This window comes from Bombina bombina, chromosome 2, assembly GCF_027579735.1.
Source record: "Bombina bombina isolate aBomBom1 chromosome 2, aBomBom1.pri, whole genome shotgun sequence".
Classification (NCBI taxonomy): domain Eukaryota; kingdom Metazoa; phylum Chordata; class Amphibia; order Anura; family Bombinatoridae; genus Bombina; species Bombina bombina.
In genome coordinates, this window is record NC_069500.1 from 192,792,682 (window position 1) to 192,819,461 (window position 26,780).

Genomic DNA, 26,780 nt, shown 5'->3' on the forward strand with positions numbered 1-26,780 from the left:
AGTAAGGCCTCTTGGACTCTCACTACCACCATTAGAAAGAAAAATAACGCCAAATCAATTAATTTTGTTGTCCTGATTTTAGGAATACATTATGTCTATTTTTCCAAGTAATTTGTAGCAAATATAGGCCAAATACTACAAATAGAGTTTTTGGTTTAACGCTAAAATTTGCTATGTTTGGACTGTAAGCAAAATAGCGAGTTCTCAAATGTGCTAAAATACAAAAAGTAATAGATATTAATATTGTTAGAAACATTTATGTATTTAAATTGTATCAAAGTTATGGATCTATGATATGAATGAGACGTGAAGTTTAGAAAGAGCAAGAAATGTTTTTAATACTTTTTGTACTATTGCGCTATTTTAGCACATCTGAGGAGTCACTTAACATCCCATACACTAAGTAATGACTCGTGAGGCTAGAGATGCTCTAGGGACCAGGAAAAAAAGAAAAAAAAAGTGCACTTGCGCTACGGTTTGCGCACCACTCGTAATCTAGGTGAGAATGTGGTATTGACCATTTATGCTGTTGCTACGTTTTATTCATATGTACCAATGAGAACTCAAATTTGTTTACAAATAGGGTTAAGCTTCTATCCTAATTACAGGGTTGACCTGAAACACGTCAGACATTTAGAGGCGTCTCCTCTTTATACTTTTTGTTAAGTATTTTTATTATTGCTGAATTTCGTTTTTACGGGGTCTTCAATAAAGGGATTTTAACCCTGAGGAGGAGCCTGTCTGGATCTTTTGTGTTGCCGTCAATAAAGAGGAGACCTGGGATTGATTCCCAGCAGTGCAACAGCAGGTTTTGTTTTAGGGCCATCATTTTATTTTTTATTTTATTACATGAGTGAGTTGTTCCCGGGTTATTTAACCTCTTAAGGACATATGACGGAATTTTTCCGTCATAAAACAATTGAGCAAACTGAAAGCTGTGTCCTTAAAGGGTTAAAATTCAGATGAAAAACATCTATTGGCTAAACAAAAAAAAAATCCAAAAGCATCACAAGTTTTTTTCACATTTTATTTGGGTGGTGTTGCTTTCAGGTAATTGCACAATTGGTTTAAAACTTACAAAAACATTACTGGAAAGATTTTTATTACACTATATGCATCTCAGTCATAAAATTAACAGGTTTATTCACAAATTTAAAAATGTAATAAATCCTGTTTTTCAGAATTTATTTAAAGATTTACCAACAACCATAAAGTGCACATTTTGGCCCCTGAACACTGCAGTCTTCCCTTTGTGATTTACAAAGCGACTGCACGCTGATTAAACTCATTGCTTGTTCTGACTTTTTTAGTTGTTTATCTCATGGTCACAGTATCCTACAAACAACGGCTCTGCTGCTATTCCTCTCCTGTAGAAAGAAAGAAAATATTCAACTTGAAGAAAAAAGATACAATATGCTAACTTGATTACAAAATGCAAACACGACCTTATGTTCCCAACACAAATACACTGTATTTAAACAGGAACAATGTACAGAATTGTGTTTAGATGAACTGAATAGTCTACAGTACATTAAAAAGGGACATTGTAATGCAAAAATTAATTGGTTTAATTTGTTAGCGCACATCATTTCTGCATTAATGTCCGCTTTCTAACCAGGTGTCAGACCCCTGGGAACAAACACATGGCTAAATTCCTGCTAAAAAACCACAACACACTGCAGGACCTAATCAGGAAATGTCTTGTAATTGGATGCTATATGCACATGCCACGCCCATTTAGCACAATGCCTACATCCCGCTTTAGTAGCTGTCTCTCCCCGGGTAGTATATTACCTATGGGTTTAACCTCTTTGCAAAATACACAAGTAGAAAGCGATACTAATGGAAAACGTACATGCTCTAATGAAGTAAAAAATGTTTTTGCATTTGATTAGCTGTTTAACTATTAGAAGTTTAATAGGGAATCTTGTAAGAGGTCAAAATATAAGTTAAAAAAAAAAATTGTAATGAAATCAAGGGTTGAAAGATTAAAAGAATATCCCATTTGTGAGCACAGTGAACTGAAAATGAAGCTTCATTATCTCTTAAAGGGACATTGTAGTTACATTTTGTCCCCTTTAATGTGTTCACAACGGTCCATTTTAACTAATGAATTGTATTTAATTATTTGCAAACAGCTACTTTAACTTTATTTGCTTTTTGAAATAGCTACTTGTGTCTGTTGTATCCCCACCTACACTGAACATACGAATAACAAAAGTTACTCTCTTTGAAAATGTAAATAGGAGACAGTAGCACTGTATTAATCTCCCAGTGGGGGTATGAGGGAGAGAATTTGTTTGCATGTGAAATAGCTGCTTTTGTTTATTCTCCCCAGAAATAATTAGCATTTCAAGACGTTACATAAATAGTTGCAGGCTCAGCCCATTGTTACAGGCATGTCCTAGGTAATGTTTTAATGAGCAAAAAACATAATTTATGTAAGAACTTTTCTGATAAATTAATTTCTTTCATATTGGCAAGAGTCCATGAGCTAGTGACGTATGGGATATACAATCCTACCAGGAGGGGCAAAGTTCCCCAAAGCTCAAAATGCCTATAAATACATCCCTCACCACACCCACAATTCAGTTTAACTAATAGCCAAGTAGTGGGGTGATAAAGAAAGGAGTAAAAAGCATCAACAAAGGAATTTGGAAATAATTGTGCTTTTTTTTTATACAAAAAAAATCATAACCACCATAAAAAGGGTGGGCCTCATGGACTCTTGCCAATATGAAAGAAATTAATTTATCAGTTAAGTTCTTACATAAATTATGTTTTCTTTCATGTAATTGGCAAGAGTCCATGAGCTAGTGACGTATGGGATAGCAATACCCAAGATGTGGAACTCCACGCAAGAGTCACTAGAGAGGGAGGGATACAATAAAAACAGCCATTTTACGCTGAAAAAAAATTAATCCACAACCCAAAATATAAGTTTATTCTCATAAATGAAAAGAAAAACTTAAACATAAGCAGAAGAATCAAACTGAAACAGCTGCCTGAAGAACTTTTCTACCAAAAACTGCTTCTGAAGAAGCAAATACATCAAAACAGTAGAGTTTAGTAAATGTATGCAAAGACCAAATTGCTGTTTTGCAATTCTGATCAACTTAAGCTTCATTCTTAAAAGCCCATGAAGTGGAGACTGATCTAGTAGAATGAGCTGTAATTCTCTGAGGCGGGGCTTGACCCGACTCCAAATAAGCTTGAAGAATCAAAAGCTTAACCACGAAGCCAAGGAAACAGCAGAGGCCTTCTGACCTTTCCTAGAACCAGAAAAGATAACAGACTAGAAGTCTTCCTGAAATATTTAGTAGCTTCAACATAATATTTCAAAGAATGTAAGAATCTCTCCAAATAATTATTGGGATTAGGACACAAGGAAGGAACAACAATTTCTCTATTAATGTTGTTAAAATTCACAACCTTAGGTAAGAATTTAAATGAAGTCCACAAAACTGCCTTATCCTGATGAAAAAAACAGAAAAGGAGATTCACAAGAAAGAGCAGATAATTCAGAAACTCTTCTAGCAGAAGAGATGGCTAAAAGGAACAACACTTTCCAAGAAAGTAGTTTAATATTCAAAGAATGCATAGGCTCAAAAGGAGGAGCCTGTAAAGCCTTCAAAACAAAATTAAAACTCCAAAGAGGAGAGATTGATTTAATGACAGGCTTGATACAAATCAAAGCCTGTACAAAACAGTGAAGGAAGTTTAGCAATCTTTCTGTGAAATAAAACAGAAAGAGCAGAGATTTGTCCCTTCAAGGAACTTGCAGACAAATCCTTATCCAAACCATCCTGAAGAAACTGGAAAATTCTAAGAAATTTTGAACGAATGCCAAGAGAATTTATGAGAAGAACACCATGAAATCTAAATCTTCCAAACTCGATAATAAATCTTTCTAGAAACAAATTTAAGAGTCTGTAACATAGTATTAATTACTGAGTCAGAGAAACCTCTATGACTAAGCACTAGGCGTTCAATTGCCATACCTTCAAATTTAATGATTTGAGATCCTGATGGAAAAACGGACCTTGAGACAGAAGGTCTGGCCTTAATGGAAGTGGCCAAGTTTGGCAACTGGACATCTGAACAAGATCCACATACCAAAACCTGTGAGGCCATGCTGGAGCCACCAGCAAGATAAACGGTTGCTCCATGATGATTTTGGAGATCACTCTTGAAAGAAGAACTAGAGGCGGGAAAATATAAGCTGGTTGATAACACCAAGGAAGTGTCAACACATCCACTGCTTCCGTCTGAGGATCCCTGGACCTGGACAGGTACCTGGGTAGTTTCTTGTTTAGATGGGAAGGAATCAGATCTATTTCTGGAAGACCCCACATCTGAACAATCTGAGAAAACACATCTGGATGGAGCAACCACTCCCCTGGATGTAAAGTCTGACGGCTGAGATAATCTGCTTCCCAATTGTCTATACCTGGGATATGAACCGCAGAAATTAGACAGGAGCTGGATTCCGCCCAAGCAAGTATCCGAGATACTTCTTTCATAGCTTGGGGACCGCGACTCCCACCCTGATGATTGACATATGCCACAATTGTGATATTGTCTGTCTGAAAATAAATGAATGGTTCTCTATTCAACAGAGGCCAAATCTGAAGAGCCCTGAAAATCGCACAGCGTTCCAAAACACTGATTGGAAATCTCGAGGCGAGATTACCAAACAGCTCCCCAACCTGAAAGACTCGCATCTGTTGTGATCACAGTCCAGGTTGGACAAACAAAAGAGGCCCCTTTAACTATACGATGGTGATCTAACCACCAAGTCAGAGATAGTCGAACATTGGGATTTAAGGATATTAATTGTGATATCCTTGTATAATCCCTGCACCATTGGTTCAGCATACAAAGCTGAAGAGGTCTCATGTGAAAATGAGCAAAGGGGATTGCGTCCAATGCTGCAATCATGAGACCTAAACTTCCATGCACATAGGTACTGAAGGGAATGACTGAGACTGAAGATTCCAACAGGCTGCAAACAATTTAAAACGTCTCTTGTCTGTTAGAGACAGTCATGGACACTGAATCTATATGGAAACCTAAAAAGGTTACCATTGTCTGAGGAATCAAAGAACTTTTGGTAAATTGATCCTCCAACCATGTCTTCGAAGAAACGATAGTAGTTTATTCGTGTGAGATTCTGAAAAACGTAAAAAACTGAGCAAGTACCAGGATATTGTCCAAATAAGGAAACACCGCAACACCCTGCTCTCTGATAACAGAGAGTAGGACACCGAGAACCTTTGAAAAGATTCTTAGAGCTGTCGCTAGGTCAAAAAGGAAGAGCAACAAATTGGTAATACTTGACTAGAAAAGAGAATCTCAGGAACCGATAGCGATCTAGATGAATCGGGATATGAAGATATCCATCATGTAAGTCTATTGTGGGCATATCATGCCCTTGCTGAACAAAAGGCAGAATAGACCTTATAGTCACCATTTTGAAAGTTGGTACTCTTACATATCGATTCAAAAGTTTTAGATCCAAAACTGGTCTGAATGAACTTTCTTTCTTTAGGACAATGAATAGATTTGAATAAAACCCCAGACCCTGTTACTGAAACGGAACTGGCATGATTACCCCAGATAACTCCAGGTCTAAAACACACTTCAGGAAAGCCTGAGCCTTTACTGGGTTTGCTGGAATGCATGAGAGAAAAAATCTTCTCACAGGTGGTCTTACTCTGAATCCTATTCTGTACCCCTGAGAGACAATATTCTGAATCCAATGATTTTGGACAGAATTGATCTAAACATCTTTGAGAAATCTTGATCTGCCCCCTACCAGCTGAGCTGGAATAAGGGCCGCACCTTCATGCGGACTTGGGGCTGACTTAGATCTCTTAAATGGCTTGGATTTATTCCAATTTGAAGAAGGCTTCCAATTGGAAACAGATTCCTTGGAGGAAGAATTAGGTTTCTGTTCCTTATTTAAGAACGAAAACGGTTAGACGCTTTAGATTTACCTTAGATCTTTATCCAGAGGCAAAAAAATTCACTTCCCCCCAGTGACAGTTGAAATTATTGAATCCAACTGTGAACCAAATAATTTATTACCTTGGAAAGAAAGAGATGGCATTCTGGACTTAGAAGTCATATCAGCATTCCAAGATTCAAGCTCTTCTAGCTAAAATAGCTAAAGATATAGATTTAACATCAATTTTGATATCATCAAAAAGATGGCATCACATGTGAAATTATTAGCATGTTGAATCAAGTTAATGTTAGACAAATCATGATCCGATACTTGTTGCGCTAAAGCTTCCAACCAAAAAGTTGAAGCAGCTGCAACATCAGCCAAAGAAATTGCAGGCCTAAGAAGAAGACCTCAAAAGTAATAAGCTTTCCTTAGATAAGATTCAAGTTTCCTATCTAAAGAATCTTTAAAAGAAGTACTATCTTCCATAGGAATAGTAGTACGTTTAGCAAGAGTAGAGATAGCCCCATCAACTTTGGGGATCTTTTCCCAAAACTCCAATCTAACTGCTGGCAAAGGATAACATTTTTAAAGAAGGAATAAAAGAAGTACCAGGCCTATTCCATTCCTTAGAAATAGTCATATTTCCAGCACAGGGAATCTTAAGGTGTGCCAGCGTCTAGGTTCCTGCCATAACCCACAAATGCAAAGACCAAAATGAAGCAGCACCACCAAAAGAGTTTCTTCAATGTGTTTTATTCAGCCTGAGGAGTAGCCAGACCTCACACAATTAAACAACGTTTCGGACACAGTCCTTAGTCTGTGTCCGAAACGTTGTTTAATTGTGTGAGGTCTGGCTACTCCTCAGGCTGAATAAAACACCTTGAAGAAACTCTTTTGGTGGTGCTGCTTCATTTTGGTCTTTGCATTTCCATTCCTTAGAAATCATATCAGAAATAACATCAGGAACTGGAAAAACCTCTGGAATAACCACAGGAAGGTTTATAAACAGAATTTAAACGTTTACTAGTTTTAATACCAAGAGGACTAGTCTCCTCAATATCCAATATAATCAACACTTCTTCAACAAAGAACGAATGTACTCCATTTAAATAAGTAGATTTGTCAGTGTCAATATCTGAGGAAGGATCTTCTGAATCAGATAGATCCTCATCAGTGGAGGATAATTCAGTATGTTGTCGGTCATTTGAAATTTCATCAACTTTATGAGAAGTTTTAAAAGACCTTTACATTTATTAGAAGGCGGGATGGCAGACAAAGTCTTCTGAATAGAATCAGCAATAAATTCTTATAAATTCACAGATATATCTTGTACATTAGATGTTAAAGAACAGCAACAGGCAATGTAATATTACTGATAGACACATTTATCATGACAACTTATTACAAACCACAGCTGGAGATATAATCTCAACAAGATTACAACAAATGTACTTGGCTTTGGTAGAACTGATATCAGTCAGCAGGGTTCCAACAGTGATTTCTGAGACAGGATCAGATTGAGACATCTTGCAAATGTAAGAGAAAAAACATATAAAGCAGAATTATCAATTTCCTTATATGGCAGTTTCAGGAATGGGAAAAAAATGCAAACAGCCTAGCCCTCTGATAGAGAAAAGAGGCATACAGGAATGGGGTTTAAAATAATGAAAATATTTGGCGCCAAGTACGACGCACAAATCGAACATTTTTTGGCGCTAACAACAGCCGGAAATGACTCACTCGCGTCATTGAAGACGCAACCTTGTGAAAGGACTTGGCGTCGACAAAGGCGACGAAAATGACGAATTTGCGTCATCGAACGTAACTTCGCGCCCGCAAATTTAAAATGACAGTCAATTTAAAATGACAGTCAATTAAAAAAAGACTAAACCCCAAGTATGAAATAAATTTTCCTAAAAAATGCATTTCCCAGATATGAAACTGACAGTCTGCAAAATGAAATATACTGAAACCTGAATCATGGCAAATATAAGTACAATACATATATTTAGAAGTTTATATAAATACATAAAGTGCCAAACCATAGCTGAGAGTGTCTTAAGTAATGAAAACATACTTACCGAAAGACACCCATCCACATATAGCAGATAGCCAAACCAGTACTGAAACGGTTATCAGTAGAGGTAATGGAATATGAGAGTATATCGAGATGAATCAGATCAGAATCAGATGAAATAGATCTCCCGTGAGGAAAACCGTTGCATTCAATAGGTGACACTCCCTTCACATCCCTCTGACATTCACTGTACTCTGAGAGGAATCGGGTTTCAAAATGCTGAGAAGCGCATATCAACGTAGAAATCTTAGCACAAACTTACTTCACCACCTCCATAGGAGGCAAAGTTTGTAAAACTGAGTTGTGGGTGTGGTGAGGGGTGTATTTATAGGCATTTTGAGGTTTGGGAAACTTTGCCCCTCCTGGTAGGAATGTATATCCCATACGTCACTAGCTCATGGACTCTTGCCAATTACATGAAAGAAACAGTCATTTTAAATAAACATGAAGAAACAATTTACCATTTATTTAATACTCTGCAGTAGGTTTAACAAGTAATTTGGAGACCATTAAGGATAAACTAATTTTATAGTACAGTGTCTCTTTTAAATGTGATGAAGCAACAGCTCTCTCCGTAAAAAAGAAGAGCCTTTAGTTCCAATTCCATAATTATTGCAAAAAAACCCAAAAACTATTAGCCAAGCACATGTATGTATTACAAAAGCAGGTTTATCAGGACAACAGCTTTGATCGTAGAGCAATGAGTTTCTACTATGCAAGCTCTGAATACAGAATCTCTTTAAAGGGACAGTCTACAATATAATATTTATTGTTTTAAAAGATAGATAATCCCTTTATTACCCATTCCCCAGTTTTTCATAACCAACACTGTTATATTAAAATACTTTTTACCTCTGTGATTACCTTGTATCCAAGAACCTTCTTCCAGCCCCCTGATCACATGACTGTGACTGTTTATTATCTATTGTCTTCCAGTTAGCATTGTTTTGTGCTAAACCTTAAATAACCCCCTGTGCCTGAACACAGTGTTATCTATATAGCCCACATGTACTTTCACTCTCTTTCACCGAGATTACGAGTTTTGCGGTAACAGGGGTGCGTTGCTAAGGAGCTTTTTTTTTCACCGCTCCCTTAAGACAACGCTGGTATTACGGGGTTTTTTAAACCCGACGTTAGCCGCAAAAAGGTGAGCGTAGAGCAAAATTTAGCTCCACATCTCACCTCAATACCAGCGTTGCTTACGGTAGCGGTGAGCTGGCAAAACTTGCTCGTGCACGATTTCCCCATAGGAATCAATGGGGCAGATTCAGCTGAAACAAAACCTAACACCTGCAAAAAAGCAGCGTTCAGCTTCTAACGCAGCCCCATTGATTCCTATGGGGAAATAAAATTAATGTCTACACCTAACACCCTAACATGAACCCAGAGTCTAAACACCCCTAATCTTACACTTATTAACCCCTAATCTGCCGCCCCGACATCGCCGCCACCTGCATTATATTTTTAACCCCTAATCTGCTGCTCCGGACACCGCCGCCACCTACATTATCCCTATGAACCCCTAATCTGCTGCCCCTAACATCGCCGACACCTACATTATAGTTATTAACCCCTAATCTGCCACCCCATCATATTAAATTTATTAACCCCTAAACCTAAGTCTAACACCCCCCTAACTTAAATATAATTTAAATAAACCAAAATAAAATTACTACAATTAAATAAATTAATCCTATTTAAAACTAAATACTTACCTATAAAATAAACCATAAGATAGCTACAATATAACTAATAGTTACATTTGTATCTATCTTAGGGTTTATATTTATTTTACAGGCAACTTTGTATTTATTTTAACTAGGTACAATAGTTAAATAGTTATTAACTATTTAATAACTACCTAGTTAAAATAAGTACAAATTTACCTGTAAAATAAATCCTAACCTAAGTTACAATTACACCTAACACTACACTATCATTAAATGAATTACCTAAACTAACTACAATTAAATACAATTAAATAAAATAAACTAAAGTACAAAAAAAACACACTAAATTACAGAAAATAAAAAAATAATTACAATTTATTTAAACTAATTACACCTACTCTAATCCCCCTAACAAAATAAAAAAGCCCCCCAAAATAATATAATTCCCTACCCTATACTAAATTACAAATAGCGCTTAAAAGGGTTTTTTGCGGGGCATTGCCCCAAAGTAATCAGCTCCTTTACCTGTAAAAAAAAATACAATACCCCCCCATCAAAACCCACACACCCAACCCTACTCTAAAACCCACCCAATCCCCCTTAATAAAACACTACCCCCTTGAAGATCACCCTACTTTGAGCCGTCTTCACCCAGCAGGGCACAAGTGGTCCTCCAGAGGGGCAGAAGTCTTCATCCGATCCGGGCAGAAGAGGACCTCCAGACGGGCAGAAGGCTTCATCCAGGCGGCATCTTCTATCTTCATCCATCCGGAGCAGGTCCATCTTGAAGCCAGCCGACGCGGAGCATCCTCTTCTTCCGACGACTCCCGACGAATGAAGGTTCCTTTAAATGACGTCATCCAAGATGGCGTCCCTTGAATTCCGATTGGCTGATAGGATTCTATCAGCCAATCGGAATTACGGTAGGAAAAATCCTATTGGCTGATTGGATCAGCCAATAGAATTGAGCTTGCATTCTATTGGCTGATTGGATCAGCCAATAGAATGCGCGCTCAATCTTGTTGGCTGATTGGATCAGCCAATAGGATTGAACTTCAATCCTATTGGCTGATCCAATCAGCCAATAGGATTTTTCCTACTTTGGCTGATGGAATCCTATCAGCCAATCGGAATTCAAGGGACGCCATCATGGATGACGTCATTTAAAGGAACCTTCATTCGTCGGGAGTCGTCGGAAGAGGATGCTCCGCGTCGGCTGGCTTCAAGATGGACCCGCTCCACTCCGGATGGATGAAGACAGAAGATGCCGTCTGGATGAAGCCTTCTGCCCGGATCGGATGAAGACTTCTGCCCCTCTGGAGGACCACCTGTGCCCGGCTGGGTGAAGACGGCTCAAGGAAGGGTGATCTTCAAGGGGGCAGTGTTAGGTTTTATTAAGGGGGGATTGGTTTGTTTTTTAGGGTAGGGTTGGGTGTGTGGGTGGTGGGTTTTAATGTGTGTGGGGGGGGGTATTGTATTTTTTTTTTTTTTACAGGTAAAAGAGCCGATTACTTTGGGGCAATGCCCCGCAAAAAAACCTTTTAAGGGCTATTTGTAATTTAGTATAGGGTAGGGAATTTTAATATTTTGGGGGGCTTTTTTATTTTATTAGGGGGATTAGATTAGGTGTAATTAGTTTAAAATTCTTGTAATTATTTTTTATTTTCTGTAATTTAGTGTTTGTTTTTTTTTGTACTTTATTTAATTTAATTGTATTTAATTGTAGTTAGTTTAGGTAATTAATTTAATGATAGTGTAGTGTTAGGTGTAATTATAATTTAGGTTAGGATTTATTTTACAGGTAAATTTGTACTTATTTTAACTAGGTAGTTATTAAATAGTTAATAACTATTGTACCTAGTTAAAATAAATACAAATAAATATAAACCCTAAGCTAGATACAATGTAACTATTAGTTATATTGTAGCTATCTTAGGGTTTATTTTATAGGTATTTACTTTTAAATAGGATTAATTTATTTAATTGTAGTAATTTTATTTTGTTTTATTTAAATTATATTTAAGTTAGGGGGGTGTTAGGGTTAGACTTAGGTTTAGGGGTTAATAAATTTAATATAGTTGCAGCGACGTTGGAGGTGGCAGATTGGGGTTAATAAATGTAGGTAGGTGTCGGCGATGTTAGGGACAGCAGATTAGGGGTTAATAAAATTTAACTAGTGTTTGCGAGGCGGGAGTGCGGCGGTTTAGGGGTTAATATATTTATTACAGTGGTGGCGATGTCCAGTCGGCAGATTAGGGGTTAAAAACTTTATTAAAGTGTTTCCGATGGGGGGGGGGGCTCGGTTTAAGGGTTAATAGGTAGTTTATGGGTGTTAGTGTACTTTGTAGCACTTTAGTTAAGAGTTTTATGTTACGGCGTTAGCCCATAAAACTCTTAACTACTGACTTTTAAATGCGTTAGGAGTCTTGACAGGAGAGGGTCTATCGCTCACTTCTTCCAAGACTCGTAATACCAGCGTTAGGCAAATCCCATTAAAAAGATAGGATACGCAATTTACGTAAGGGGATTTGTGGTAAGCTTGAGTCGCGGAAGAAAAGTGAGCGGTACACCTGTACCTGCCAGACTTGTAATACCAGCGGGCGTTAAAAAGCAGCGTTGGGACCTCTCAACGTTGCTTTTTAAGGCTAACGCAAGACTCGTAATCTAGCCGTTTGTGTTGAAAATAAATTTTAAAAGCATGTGATAAGAGGCAGCCCTCAAAGGTTTAGAAATTAGCATATGAGTCTGTCTAGGTTTAGTTTAAACTAAGAATACCAAGAGAAAAAAGCAAATTTGATGATTAAAGTAAATTGGAAAGTTGATTAAAATGACATGTCCTATCTGAAGAAAAAAAAAATACACTGTTTTGCTACTGCAGTATATAGACGATTTTAAGCATTTTTACCTGACCATGCGACATCGATGCTTGACTAGCCTGTTGTATGCATCACTCACTGAGGTCACATCCTTTCTACTCCAAAGCCTTTCTGCAACGGCACTTGCACGAGGCCTACAATATATGAAACACAGAACATACATACATTTTAATGTAGAAATGAAAATGTCAGGTTATATTTTTAACGTATCTGACCCTACTTATGGAGTAATGCAATGGACTGAATTATATGAAGCAAACATCTAGTATTGTAGAGAGAAAGATATCTCAGAACTGTCATACATGAGTTGTCTGAGAATATGTTGCCATATTAGGAGGTTGTATAGCAGTAGCCCACTTATCCACTAAGGTATATAAAGCTATACCCTGGAACGTGACATTATCATCATTTATTTGTATAGCGCCGCAAGATTCCGTAGCACTGGGCAAGATTCTGTGACATTAATCAATAGAGAGAAGAAAAAAAAATAAGAGATAAATAAATATGGAAGTGTTAGTTGTTTAATTTAATGAAATAGTAAAAAAACAAAAAAACAAAAAAAAAAAAACTTTCCCTCATATTTAAATAAAACAAACAGTGAGGGTCACTTAGCAGAACGGATTTATGGTGGCCTCTCGCTACTTCTCAGCCACCAAAATGAGCCAAGGAACAACAAATAGGTACCAGCACCATGACAAGATGGGTAAGGGCACTGGTGATGAAGCTACACTGGATGGTTTGAAGAGGTCATTTTTAGCAGATTCCTAGCAACATACATTAAAATAAAAAAATAACAAAACACAGGATTATTATATACCCCAATCCCCAAAACCACATCATACCATAATCTTGGAGTGAGATTGGTCGCATCTACAAATTCACCCCATAAACAAGCTTCACCACCAATCACTAATGCCTTCTGCTCCACAGTTCCTGCAAAAAAAGTAACTTTATTAATATAGCCAAGTTATATATATATATATATATTCAAACTAAATCAATAAGTAAAAGTTATAGTGTCCATAGATTAAAGTCTGTAGTGAATTAGTAAGTTAGATATTGATAGGAACGTTGTCCCCTTTGTCTAAACGAACCAGTCAAAAGTACATTGGAAAAAGTGTGGCAATAATATGTATTTTAATCCTAAAATGCAGACAGATTTAATAATCTAGGTTCACCTTCTAGCATAAGCAAATCAACTAATTAATCTATGTATAAACATCACAGGGCTACATAAATCATGAAGACTTCTTAGGCATGTTTTTAAGTCTATGCTATCACAATGGATTAAAGGGACAGTACATGTGTTTTAATTATTTAATTTTTTTTTAGAATACCATAAAAGGTCAAAAGCTCTTTGATATGGGTAAGTTGTCAGTCTCTTAGCTAGCTGAAGTCTTTTTAGTTACAATTTCTCATCTATGAAAGAACCAAGCAGAAACAAAACACTCCAACTGGGTTTTAACTTTTTAATACTTAAAGGTCAAGTTAAGCATTTTATATTGTTTATTGCATTAATAAAAACGGTCTAAGGAGTATTTTTATTACCAACGCATTTAGAGCAGCTTTTATTTGTATACCTGAAAAATCACCTAGAGAACACCCGAGTTACCAGGACTGCTAGCTGTGAAGCTTGCACTTGGTCTATGCAAGTGAGTGCCTTTAACGGAGTGTAAAAACAGTTAATATATAACTGAAGTATTTTGTTTTTCTTTTATTTATAAGCGATCCTAACTACTAAAAGGACAGCTGCCAACAAGCCCAGACTGAAAACTTTGCACATTGTGTTCATGACTTGTGAGAGCATTTATTGTGTTTTGATGACTTTATTCTGAAAGTGAACTCGTTATTGCGCAATTGAAGCGCTCTCTCACTCGTAGATTTGCTCCAGTTGACTGGTGTTCTACCCTAATCTGTCTGGAGAGGAGCTGCATCGGCTATTTACAAGACTTCTTAAAATAAATATATATTTGAGACTTTGTTTTAGTCTTATTTCTTTGAATATGTAATATATTTCAATATACTATAATGGTGTGTCTGTTTGATATATACTGTTTTATTATCTCTATTAATCATTTCAATTACTGACTTTATGAGAGCCTCCTAAATGATCCCCCAGCAAACTGTCTACACCCCCACATTTTCCTAATGAACTGGCTCATCGACTGCCCATCCATCTTTTTTTTTTCTGTTATCGGATTCAGCAGCTGTACAGCTCGCAGTATTGAAAATTAGAATTGCATGCGTTTAAAGCTGCATTCTTAGGATAGTTTTGATGAACTGAGTGAAAAGACAATACAAAGGGTGGCACGAGCTGGACTGAATACATTTATTTAGACAAAAATATCTCTAAGATACTATGTGCCCCAAAATGTCATTTTCTTTCTTAATGCATTTTTATTTTAGCAGAAAGTGCTTACCCTTCTCTTGTTTTCCTATGCTTTGGCGGTACAGCACCCTTGTAGTGATATACTGTACATATAAATACATTCATACATCAACATGCAGGATCTAGACTTTTTTTGTGTTATCAACAAAGCACTTTCAATGTTTCTGACATAAAATACAAGAACATGTTCATTTGTATGTTTACAACATAATTGTGCCATGTTTCAACAACACCTAAAATTAGCATTTATAACATTTTGATTCCAAAACCATTTAAAACATTCTCTGGAAATATTACTTTGAGACGTTTGCACTGGAAACTATTTTTTAATCTGTTTAGACGTGCACATCAACACACACATGTTGTATTGTAGCACTCGCCATAACCTAATTTAACCCCTTCACGCCATTAGGACATTCCATGCCGTCCTAAAAGTTATTGGCTTTTATGCTGAAGGACTGCATGGAACATACTACCTTATAAGGTGTCCTGCAGCCTTCCCTTTTGATGAACGTAAGATCGGACTGGGGGCGTGCCTAGCAACATAGGCAGTCCCCCATGATCCAATCCCGGGCTTGAAATCACGTGATCACACATTGACTATCGTGTGATTTCATTTTTGTAGCAAGTGTTTACATCTGAACTTTATTCTGATGTTAAAACACTTGTGCCGGGCATAAAAGAGTTAAAAAAACAATGCTGCAAAATGTATTTAACTCCAGCAAGACTTCTAAAGAACAAAACTTATAGATAGATAAAACATAGCAACAGAACATTACCCCCAACTCTTAGGTTTGTACTAGAGCAGAACCAAATGAAGGAATATGGGGTTGGCATATTTAACAACAACCTAAAGAGCTCAAAATTATATGGATATATAGGCATATGTAAATATTCAAATCCATTCTGGCGGACTGGCCTCAATCTAATGCTTTAACAATTGACAGGAAGGACTGAAATCAATTAAATACATATATGAATGTTTCCAATTTAGGGCTGAATAACAAGTTGAGTGCTAAATTATTGCAGTCCCACAAAACGGGCAAATTTGCCATTTGCGGGAGCGCAATAATTAACCAGCCATTCATTTTCTAAAAGTGCTCCAAATGCCCTCAAACAAAAATAAAAAACAAACAACAAAAAAACACACTGCATTAGACAGTCTTGGGGCTTTAAAGTTGGTGGGAGTGTGGTGTAATATGTGTATATATACATAAATATAAATGTATAGATTTATATACATATATATTTAAAAATGCTGTGCGACCCCCATTGCTGCGTGAGGTTCTGATGCCGTCTGTGATGGCATCAGAACGAGGCTCCCTAGAAGCCTATGGAAGCGCTCTCTCATGTGCACAATGCTTCCTCCTAGAGCTTGTGTTCGCATTTCCATTAACTTGCCAATATCGCTTATAAGCAAACGATATTTAGCGCTCCACTTGTAATCTGACCCTTAGTGTTCTCCACAGAACATTTTGGCAGCTGGATTGCAATATAAGTAGATGGCTGGTGGTAGTGTAATACTTTGCAATATTATAACATGTTCTGTTGATTATAACATATCAGTAATATTTGCAATAAAACATTGAAAAAAAATGGTTAGCTAATTTTATCTTAATATTGACTTAAATTTTAAGCAGCGTAGAATGTAAAATCAGCCGAGTGGTGTGCCCATAAAATAGGTCCTGCAGAGAACAATGGAATTAGTGATTAGAGTCTAAGATTTGACACCATCCTTTTGGGAATAAACAGAATTTATTAAAGCAATGTTTAAATTTTAGTTGGCATATTTCAAATGGATTTGATCTTGCTGTACACTAATTTAATAATGTTTTCTTTTTTTTTTTCTCCACCTGGATGTTTAAAGGGATAGTAAACCCAAGTTTTTTTCTTTCATTATGCAGATAGAGCATGCAATTTTAAACAACTTTCTAATTTATTCCTATTATCAATTTTTATTCGTTCTCTTGCTATCTTTATTTGAAAAGGCAGGAATGAAAGCTTTGGAGCCGGCCTATTTTTTTGTTCAGTACCCTGGATAGGTCTTGCTGATTGGTGCCTGCATTTAGCCATCCAATCAGCAAGCACAACCCAGGTTCTCAATCTAAAATAGGCCCGCTCCAAAGCTTTTATTCCTGCTTTTTCAAATAAAGATAGGAAGAGAACAAAGAAAAATTGATCATAGAAGTAAATTAGAAAGCTGCTTAAAATTGCATGCTCTATCCAAATCATGAAATAAAAAAAATGTGGGTTTAGTATCCCTTTAACTGAACAAATATCATCCAAACAGGAACAGTAACACCACAGGATTTTTCACCAAATAAAAGTCAAATTTTATTGACGTTTCAGGGAATACACAGAAGAAGGGGATTGTGTATTCCCCGAAACGTCAATAAAATTTGATTTTTGTAAGGTGAAAACACATAAGCACACTAGTGTTTTGGCATAATAAAAGACTGACTAGTTCTGGATCAAACAGCTACTCTTTAAACTGTTTCAATGTGTGAAACATGGAATTTAGAACTACAAAAACTATATGCAGATTTGGGGTCCGATGATCAAAAACTCACAATTTCAGACACGGATTTTCTCGCCAAGACTTGCAGGGGCCGCCCTGGTGGAATTATCGTAAAAAACGGGTGGCCATATGACTTCTATTGAAAGAAATGGAGCTCGCTGAAAAAAGAAACACTGCACCATGGAGTGAAGTTAGCAGTGAGCGCCCTTTAAAAATTAAAGGGACTTTATACACTAGGATTTTTCTTTGCATACATTTTTTGTATATGATCCATTTATATAGCCCATACAGGTTTGTTTGTTTAAAAAAAAAAAAAAAAAAAGTATAGTTTTGCTTATTTTTAAATAACATTGCTCTGATTTTAAGACTCCTAACCAAGCCCCAAAGTTTTAGAAGTATACTGATGTATACCTACTCCAGCTTGCTCCTGTTTGTGTAAAGGGTCTTTTCATATGCAGAGGAAGGGGGGGGGGGTCTGCTATTTTTGCTATACAGTCACTTTCAGTAGGTGTTCCAGCTAACCTTTCAACAGAGCTAAACTGGGAGTTTTTTAAACAGTTTTATACTGGATTTTTTGATCAGCATCTGTGCATATTATTCTTTATATTAGTGTCTATTACATGCAGTTATATGAAAATTGGTGTTTACTGTCCCTTTAAGCCAATATAAAAGTCACATCACGCTGCTTTCTGCGTATAGCATCTTAAAATGTTTGTCTATTAGGGTTATAAGTATTTTCAATTTTTTTAACTGTTGTGAAAAATTCTTTACAGAATTACACTGTGATTAGAGACGCAATTTCATGAATGCCCATGAAACGTCAATGTTCAGTTCATTTGACAAGAGAAAAAAAAACAAAAACAGAATTTATGCTTACCTGATAAATTACTTTCTCCAACGGTGTGTCCGGTCCACGGCGTCATCCTTACTTGTGGGAATATCTCTTCCCCAACAGGAAATGGCAAAGAGTCCCAGCAAAGCTGGCCATATAGTCCCTCCTAGGCTCCGCCCACCCCAGTCATTCGACCGACGGACAGGAGGAAAAATATAGGAGAAACCATTTGGTACCGTGGTGACTGTAGTTAGAGAAAATAATTAATCAGACCTGATTAAAAAACCAGGGCGGGCCGTGGACCGGACACACCGTTGGAGAAAGTAATTTATCAGGTAAGCATAAATTCTGTTTTCTCCAACATTGGTGTGTCCGGTCCACGGCGTCATCCTTACTTGTGGGAACCAATACCAAAGCTTTAGGACACGGATGAAGGGAGGGAGCAAATCAGGTTACCTAAACGGAAGGCACCACGGCTTGCAAAACCTTTCTCCCAAAAATAGCCTCCGAAGAAGCAAAAGTATCAAATTTGTAAAATTTGGCAAAAGTGTGCAGTGAAGACCAAGTCGCTGCCTTACATATCTGGTCAACAGAAGCCTCGTTCTTGAAGGCCCATGTGGAAGCCACAGCCCTAGTGGAGTGAGCTGTGATTCTTTCAGGAGGCTGCCGTCCGGCAGTCTCATAAGCCAATCGGATGATGCTTTTAAGCCAAAAGGAAAGAGAGGTAGAAGTCGCTTTTTGACCTCTCCTTTTACCAGAATAGACAACAAACAAAGAAGATGTTTGTCTGAAATCTTTTGTAGCCTCTAAATAGAATTTTAGAACACGGACTACGTCCAAATTGTGTAACAAACGTTCCTTCTTTGAAACTGGATTCGGACATAAAGAAGGTACAACTATCTCCTGGTTAATATTCTTGTTAGAAACAACCTTTGGAAGAAAACCAGGCTTAGTACGCAAAACCACCTTATCTGCATGGAACACCAGATAGGGCGGAGAACACTGCAGAGCAGATAACTCTGAAACTCTTCTAGCAGAAGAAATAGCAACCAAAAACAAAACTTTCCAAGATAGTAACTTAATATCTATGGAATGTAAAGGTTCAAACGGAACCCCTTGAAGAACTGAAAGAACTAGATTTAGACTCCAAGGAAGAGTCAAAGGTCTGTAAACAGGCTTGATCCTAACCAGAGCCTGAACAAATGCTTGAACATCTGGCACAGCTGCCAGTCTTTTGTGTAGTAAGACAGATAAAGCAGAGATCTGTCCCTTTAGAGAACTTGCAGATCCTTTCTCCAAACCTTCTTGTAGAAAGGAGAGAATCTTAGGAATTTTTATCTTATTCCATGGGAATCCTTTGGATTCACACCAACAGATATATCTTTTCCATATTTTATGGTAAATCCTTTCTAGTTACCGGTTTTCTGGCCTGAACCAGAGTATCTATCACAGAATCTGAAAACCCACGCTTTGATAGAATCAAGCGTTCAATCTCCAAGCCGTCAGCTGGAGGGAGACCAGATTTGGATGTTCGAATGGACCCTGAACAAGAAGGTCCTGTCTCAAAGGTAGCTTCCATGGTGGAACCGATGACATATTCACCAGGTCTGCATACCAAGTCCTGCGTGGCCACGCAGGAGCTATCAAGATCACCGAGGCCCTCTCCTGTTTGATCCTGGCTACAAGCCTGGGAATGAGAGGAAACGGTGGAAATACATAAGCTAGGTTGAAGGTCCAAGGTGCTACTAGTGCATCTACTAGAGTCGCCTTGGGATCCCTGGATCTGGACCCGTAGCAAGGAACCTTGAAGTTCTGACGAGACGCCATCAGATCCATGTCTGGAATGCCCCATAATTGAGTTAGTTGGGCAAAGATCTCCGGGTGGAGTTCCCACTCCCCCGGATGGAATGTCTGACGACTCAGATAATCCGCTTCCCAGTTTTCCACACCTGGGATGTGGATCGCAGATAGGTGGCAGGAGTGATCCTCCGCCCATTGAATTATTTTGGTCACTTTATTACTGAACATGTGAAAAAGTATGAAGGAATTGTTCAAAAATTTCCAAAATTTCACCACAGTGTCTTAAAGCATTAAGAGTATTGCACACCAATTTTCAGAGCTTTAACCCTTAAAATAACCGGAACCGGAGCCGTTTACAAATTTAACCCCTATACAGTCCCAGCTATAGCCTTTGCTGTGACCTAACCAAGCCCAGAGGGGAATACAATACCAAGTGACGCCTTCTAGAAACTTTTCCAGCTACTTTCAGATCCTCACACATGCATCTGCATGTCTTGCTCTCAAAAACAACTGCGCAGTAATGGCGCGAAAATGAGGCTCAGCCTACAACTGGGAAGGCCCTCCCTGACTGGAAAAGGTGTCTAACATAGTGCCTGACGTTAAAAAACGTTCCCCAAGTTTATAAATGTGAATTATCAGCATAAACATGTATAAAATGCCCAAATAAAGCAATCGATTTAGCCCATAAAAGTGTCTACCAGTTTTATAGCCCATATTAAGCCCTTTATTCTGTTTGCTTGACTAAGAAAATGGCTTACCGGTCCCCATGAGGGGAAATGACAGCCTTCCAGCATTACATGGTCTTGTTAGAAATATGGCTAGTCATACCTTAAGCAGAAAAGTCTGCTGTTTCCCCCAACTGAAGTTACTTCATCTCAACAGTCCTATGTGGAAACAACAATCGATTTTAGTTACTGCTAAAATCATCTTCCTCTCACAAACAGAAATCTTCATCCTTTTCTGTTTCAGAGTAAATAGTACATACCAGCACTATTTTAAAATAACAAACACTTGATAGAAGAATAAAAAACTACATTTAAACACCAAAAAACTCTTAACCATCTCCGTGGAGATGTTGCCTGTGCAACGGCAAAGAGAATGACTGGGGTGGGCGGAGCCTAGGAGGGACTATATGGCCAGCTTTGCTGGGACTCTTTGCCATTTCCTGTTGGGGAAGAGATATTCCCACAAGTAAGGATGACGCCGTGGACCAGACACACCAATGTTGGAGAAACAACTATTTGTATTTTGTTAGAGCTGCAACAACTAATCGGCATAATCGATAATAATCGATTATGAAAATAGTTGTCAATGAATCTCAATCGATTAGTTGGTTTGCAATTAGTTGGTCTGTGCACAGCACCAGCTGCTTCACTCTGATGAGCTCCTGCACATGGTATTGTGTTTTATGTTTATGGCCTTAGCCTAAAGGACGGCTACAGACTTATACTTTTCACCTTTTTAGGACAGTATACGTTTATTTTTAAAGTGAATGTCAACTCAAGCATACCCGTTTACGCCATATGTTAAATCAAAACAATTTAGGGGGACTTTCATTCATCGTTTTTGCAGGTCTTAAAATGGAAAGTTGAAAAATACATTATACATTTGTTTTTTTAATCGCGCTTCCTCCACCCGCTATTTAGTTCCTTTTTTTCTCGTTGATTGACATCAAGGATTTCCAATAGTGTTTTCCACCCTGTGGCGTCCAGCCCCTTTTTTCAAACGTCATGCACTGCTTCTGCGCATGCGTTACATGAGAATCTCCTATTCGGAAGCAATGCGCGTCCACAGACACGCATGCTCTATTGATACAACATAGTCTATGTTGTATCGATAGAGCATGCGTGTCTCGTAGAGTATACTGTCAGCTCTGCCTGCCGGGGGATTTAACACAATAGGCTCCCTGTCATGGGGGATATACAGAGGAGGGCAACCCTTGAATGCGAAATCCTCCAGCTCCGCCAGCAGGTTCTCTCTTGAACGCATGCGCATAGTAAGGGCGCATAGTAAGAGCTCCACGGGTGCGTGCTTTCAAGGAAGTGCCGGATGGGAGGAGTTCCATCGCAAACCGGAGCTAAGTTGTTTTTTAAACTTTAATAGAATTGGTTTATTTATTTATTTTAAAAAGTTAGCGGTTGGAATAGCGAAGTGCTAAAGTAGTGTTAGGAGGCTTCAGGAGTTGAAAACTTGACATTCACTTTAAGTTTACAACTACTCCGGTCTTATGCGCAACCCATAAATAAAATAGGAGTCATAATTTGGAATGTTTATATAAAATCAGGTGATTTGGGACTATGCTTTGCATGATATAGTGCCAAGTTTGTTATTTACACCTAGCCCTAGATTGATGGCATTTGTTAAACGAATTGATGTCACTATTACCTGTTTGCACAATTTTTAGCGGATCGCTTGCTATTGTTGATATTTGTACACTATAGATAAATGTGTAAGGCTGTGTCCTTTTACTGATATATAGTCTTTAGCCCTTTTGCCTTTTTTATTGTTCTTCCTATTTTTAATTAATTGGAATATGTACCAAATTCAACCTCTGTAAGTATATATCTGTTATTTTAAGAGTGGACTAGATATTTCTCACCCTAAGCTTATAGCTGGTTATTTACCACTGCATATAGATATTCAAGATATTTTTATGTTAAAATTAAGTCCAGGCTTACTTTGTTGAGAGTTCCCTTGCATTGGTGGAGAACTAACAAAGATAAATAGCCCACCTTGGTAAAATTGACAAAATCTATTTATGCATCTCAGACACCTCAACACCATCTGAGTGCCACTTCTCTGCTGCAGTCAAAAATAGAGCCAGCCTCAGCTAGGAGCATGTAGACATGTTGACATTTTTGCAATTCAATGCAAAGTTTCTGGAAGAGTGAATAACAGAATGTTATAAACAGTGATAGTCTAGCTATTACTAGTTCTACCTCTTTTCAAAAGTTGTTTAATGTAAAGTTTTAGTCAGAAGTTTATATTTATAACACTCAGTATGTGGATTTTATTTTAAATATAGGAGAAAAAATCATTTATTTTTTTATCCGATTAATCGAAAAAAATAATCGGCCAATTAATCGATTATGAAAATAATCATTAGTTGCAGCCCTATATTTTGTACTTAAAAAGTAGGAATTTCTGCACATCCAGTATATTTAAAATTATGATTTACGCTGTGCATATTTGATACGGTTTATTCCTGTGTAATTAACATACAAATTTTTCCATTTTTGATAAAATACGATTTTTGGTGAAGAATTTTGTTACGTTTTTTTCTGTGTATTTTTATGTAAATTATTCAATTATTCATTGTGTAAGATTTTTAAAATACAAATTGTATTGCGTACTTGTAATGTGTGCATATCCTCCTCATATGAAAATGCTGTATACAACCCTTATTTAGACACCCTGTTTTCAGGGTAAAAAGTTGCTTTAGATCATTCCACCAGGGAAATAGAAGGACTGGCGAGCATTCTTTAATATTCTCGCCACCCCAGAGAGCTTTAACTCATCGAGCCCTACGTCTCTTAACAGAATTGTTAATATATTAAATAACTGTTAGTGATAAAAGTTGCATGCCCAGGAGCACTGACGCGCATCAGCGAACAACTTGTTCAGGAAAAAAAAGAAAAAGTGAAACAGGCTCTTTAAAAAAAAAAAAAACACACCAGTAAAATTCGAAGGCTCAACTCTGTAGATCTGTATCCAATCCTGACCATATGAGATGCGGTTTAGGTACCAGGGAGAAGAAAGGAGGGCATGAAACCCAGCAGCTGTAACAGCTGCCATTTCTTCTTGATATTCCCTCTCCTTCCAAACTTCAATAACGGTTTCTGCCTTCAACTGAGAAATTTAAACATAAACCTTAATTATTTCATAAACAACATTTTGTTATGCGATTTCTTCCAATCAGAAAAACACCAGCATTTAAGGCCCAAGGCAGGTTTCATTCCTAGAAAAAGAAATTTTTGCCATCAATTGAGAGGAAACATTTAAAGGAACTTAAAAACACCCTGTAGCTTCATTGTAGTCCTGCAAGAAAATAACATACCAACCAACTGTAAAAACATTCTGAATAAAACATCTTGCTTTCTGCTAATCTTTTTAAAATGCCAAACTCCACCAGCAACTTGCATTATTTAGAGAAGCCAATCTGTACTTTTGTGTGTATGTATGTATGTATGTATGTATGTATGTATGTATGTATGTATGTGGTACTTGCAAAGCGCAGCTAATCACCCGTAAGGGTCTCAAGGCGCTGCTCATTTTATCGACTTTGGAAGGATGAAAGGCTGAGTGGACCTTGCCAGGGATCGAACCTGCAACCTGTCTGGCCTTTGTACTAGCCATAATTAAAATGTTTATATTATAATCAAAGTATTGTTTTCATGTATTCTTACTAAAAGTCATTTTTTTTCCTTTGGCATTTAACAGGATGTTAATTAAATTAATATTAAAATTGCTTGGTACAGACTAAATACATATTTTCTTAACACCCCTTTATCTTTCAAATTACAAGGTGGGAGGTTGTTAGTTAAAACTAATTACTATAAAACAAGATGACAATAACTTCTGAGCTGGTAAGAATTTAATATTCGAAAATCTACAAGAGAAATAATTAGCTAAATCCTGTGCTGTGTGTCCAGAAACTGCTACTATTAAACTTCCATATAATGAAAAATCTTGATCTTGGGAAAAAAAGAAAAGAAAAAAACAAGCCCTCAGTGAGGGTATCAGTATCTTGTTCCATCTAAAAGGAGGTTTAAAGGCGGTGACACACTGCAAGCGATGCGATGCCAAGCATGTAGATGCGGCTGTGTGCGCTCTGTGTCCTGCCTTTTCATCTCTGAGCACTCTGCTGCGTCAGAGAGGAAATATTTGAACTTCAGATGCGACGCGAAGTAGCTGCTTCGCCTAGCGCCGCATCGCTTGCAGTGTGTCACAGCCTTTATGCCTGATACTTACTGAGGCTTTCTCCTCTCTACACCAGTACAGATGTGGGACTTGTCTATCAGCTAGTAGGAAGCTTTCAACCACACTGGTAAGTAATATCCTTTAAAAAGCAAGCAACATTTGTTGGTCGCTCATATTACTGCAAAGCTGTAAACACAGATACCAAATAAATTGTGGACACTAAATTAAAAGTAAATTTCAACTGTAAGTCATCACTAACCGCTGTTAATCCGCATATGACACATTTAATTTTACACTATAATGTCTCTTACATCTAAGAATACAGATATTTAGGAAAAAACTAAGGTAAAAAGAGTAAAGTATAACCATAGCCCAGGATACTGCAACAGTAACTGAAGGAACACAGATTTGAAAACAGAGATCTCTTTCAGATGATCTACAGTACCACTATACACATGCAAAATAATAGCCACGGGTGAAAAAAGTCACTATAGTTTACTAGTGAGGAAAAAATAATGATACTAGTCCACTAAATGTTAAATGTAGGAAAATATATTTGCTGCATATTCATATTAGCCTGGAACTAATGTATTTGCTGTTAATTGACAATGTTTAAGAAAAAAACATAATTTATGCTTACCTGATAAATTCCTTTCTTCTGTTGTGTGATCAGTCCACGGGTCATCATTACTTCTGGGATATAACTCCTCCCCAACAGGAAATGCAAGAGGATTCACCCAGCAGAGCTGCATATAGCTCCTCCCCTCTACGTCAGTCCCAGTCATTCGACCAAGAATCAACGAGAAAGGAGTAACCAAGGGTGAAGTGGTGACTGGAGTATAATTTAAAAGATATTTACCTGCCTTAAAACAGGGCGGGCCGTGGACTGATCACACAACAGAAGAAAGGAATTTATCAGGTAAGCATAAATTATGTTTTCTTCTGTTATGTGTGATCAGTCCACGGGTCATCATTACTTCTGGGATACCAATACCAAAGCAAAAGTACACGGATGACGGGAGGGATAGGCAGGCTCATTATACAGAAGGAACCACTGCCTGAAGAACCTTTCTCCCAAAAATAGCCTCCGAAGAAGCAAAAGTGTCAAATTTGTAAAATTTGGAAAAAGTATGAAGCGAAGACCAAGTTGCAGCCTTGCAAATCTGTTCAACAGAGGCCTCATTCTTAAAGGCCCAAGTGGAAGCCACAGCTCTAGTGGAGTGAGCTGTAATTCTTTCAGGAGGCTGCTGTCCAGCAGTCTCATAGGCTAAACGTATTATGCTACGAAGCCAAAAAGAGAGAGAGGTAGCAGAAGCTTTTTGACCTCTCCTCTGTCCAGAGTAAACGACAAACAAGGAAGAAGTTTGGCGAAAATCTTTAGTTGCCTGCAAGTAAAACTTGAGGGCACGAACTACATCCAGATTGTGTAAAAGACGTTCCTTCTTTGAAGAAGGATTTGGACACAAGGATGGGACAACAATCTCTTGATTGATGTTCCTGTTAGTGACTACCTTAGGTAAGAACCCAGGTTTAGTACGCAGAACTACCTTGTCTGAGTGAAAAATCAGATAAGGGGAATCACAATGTAAGGCTGATAACTCAGAGACTCTTCGAGCCGAGGAAATAGCCATTAAAAACAGAACTTTCCAAGATAACATTTTTATATCAATGGAATGAAGGGGTTCAAACGGAACACCCTGTAAAACGTTAAGAACTAAGTTTAAACTCCATGGTGGAGCAACAGC

At 37.6% G+C, this 26,780-nt stretch overlaps 1 protein-coding gene across 2 annotated transcripts in view; it reads right to left on the reverse strand.

Annotated features, from left to right (window-relative positions):
• Positions 1–1,085: 1,085 nt before the first annotated feature.
• HEXB (hexosaminidase subunit beta) overlaps positions 1,086–26,780 on the reverse strand; it is a 106,685-nt gene continuing 80,990 nt past the window's right edge. Inside the window, exons 11-14 of one of the 2 annotated variants that reach the window (XM_053701416.1) lie at positions 23,790–23,964; positions 13,419–13,509; positions 12,606–12,710; positions 1,086–1,367 (exon numbers count right to left, since the gene is read on the reverse strand). In XM_053701416.1, the coding sequence (XP_053557391.1) occupies positions 1,307–1,367; positions 12,606–12,710; positions 13,419–13,509; positions 23,790–23,964 (432 nt within the window). In that variant the 3' untranslated portion in view covers positions 1,086–1,306. The remainder of the gene's footprint in view (positions 1,368–12,605; positions 12,711–13,418; positions 13,510–23,789; positions 23,965–26,780) is intronic. The other variant, XM_053701415.1, reaches the window with a different exon arrangement.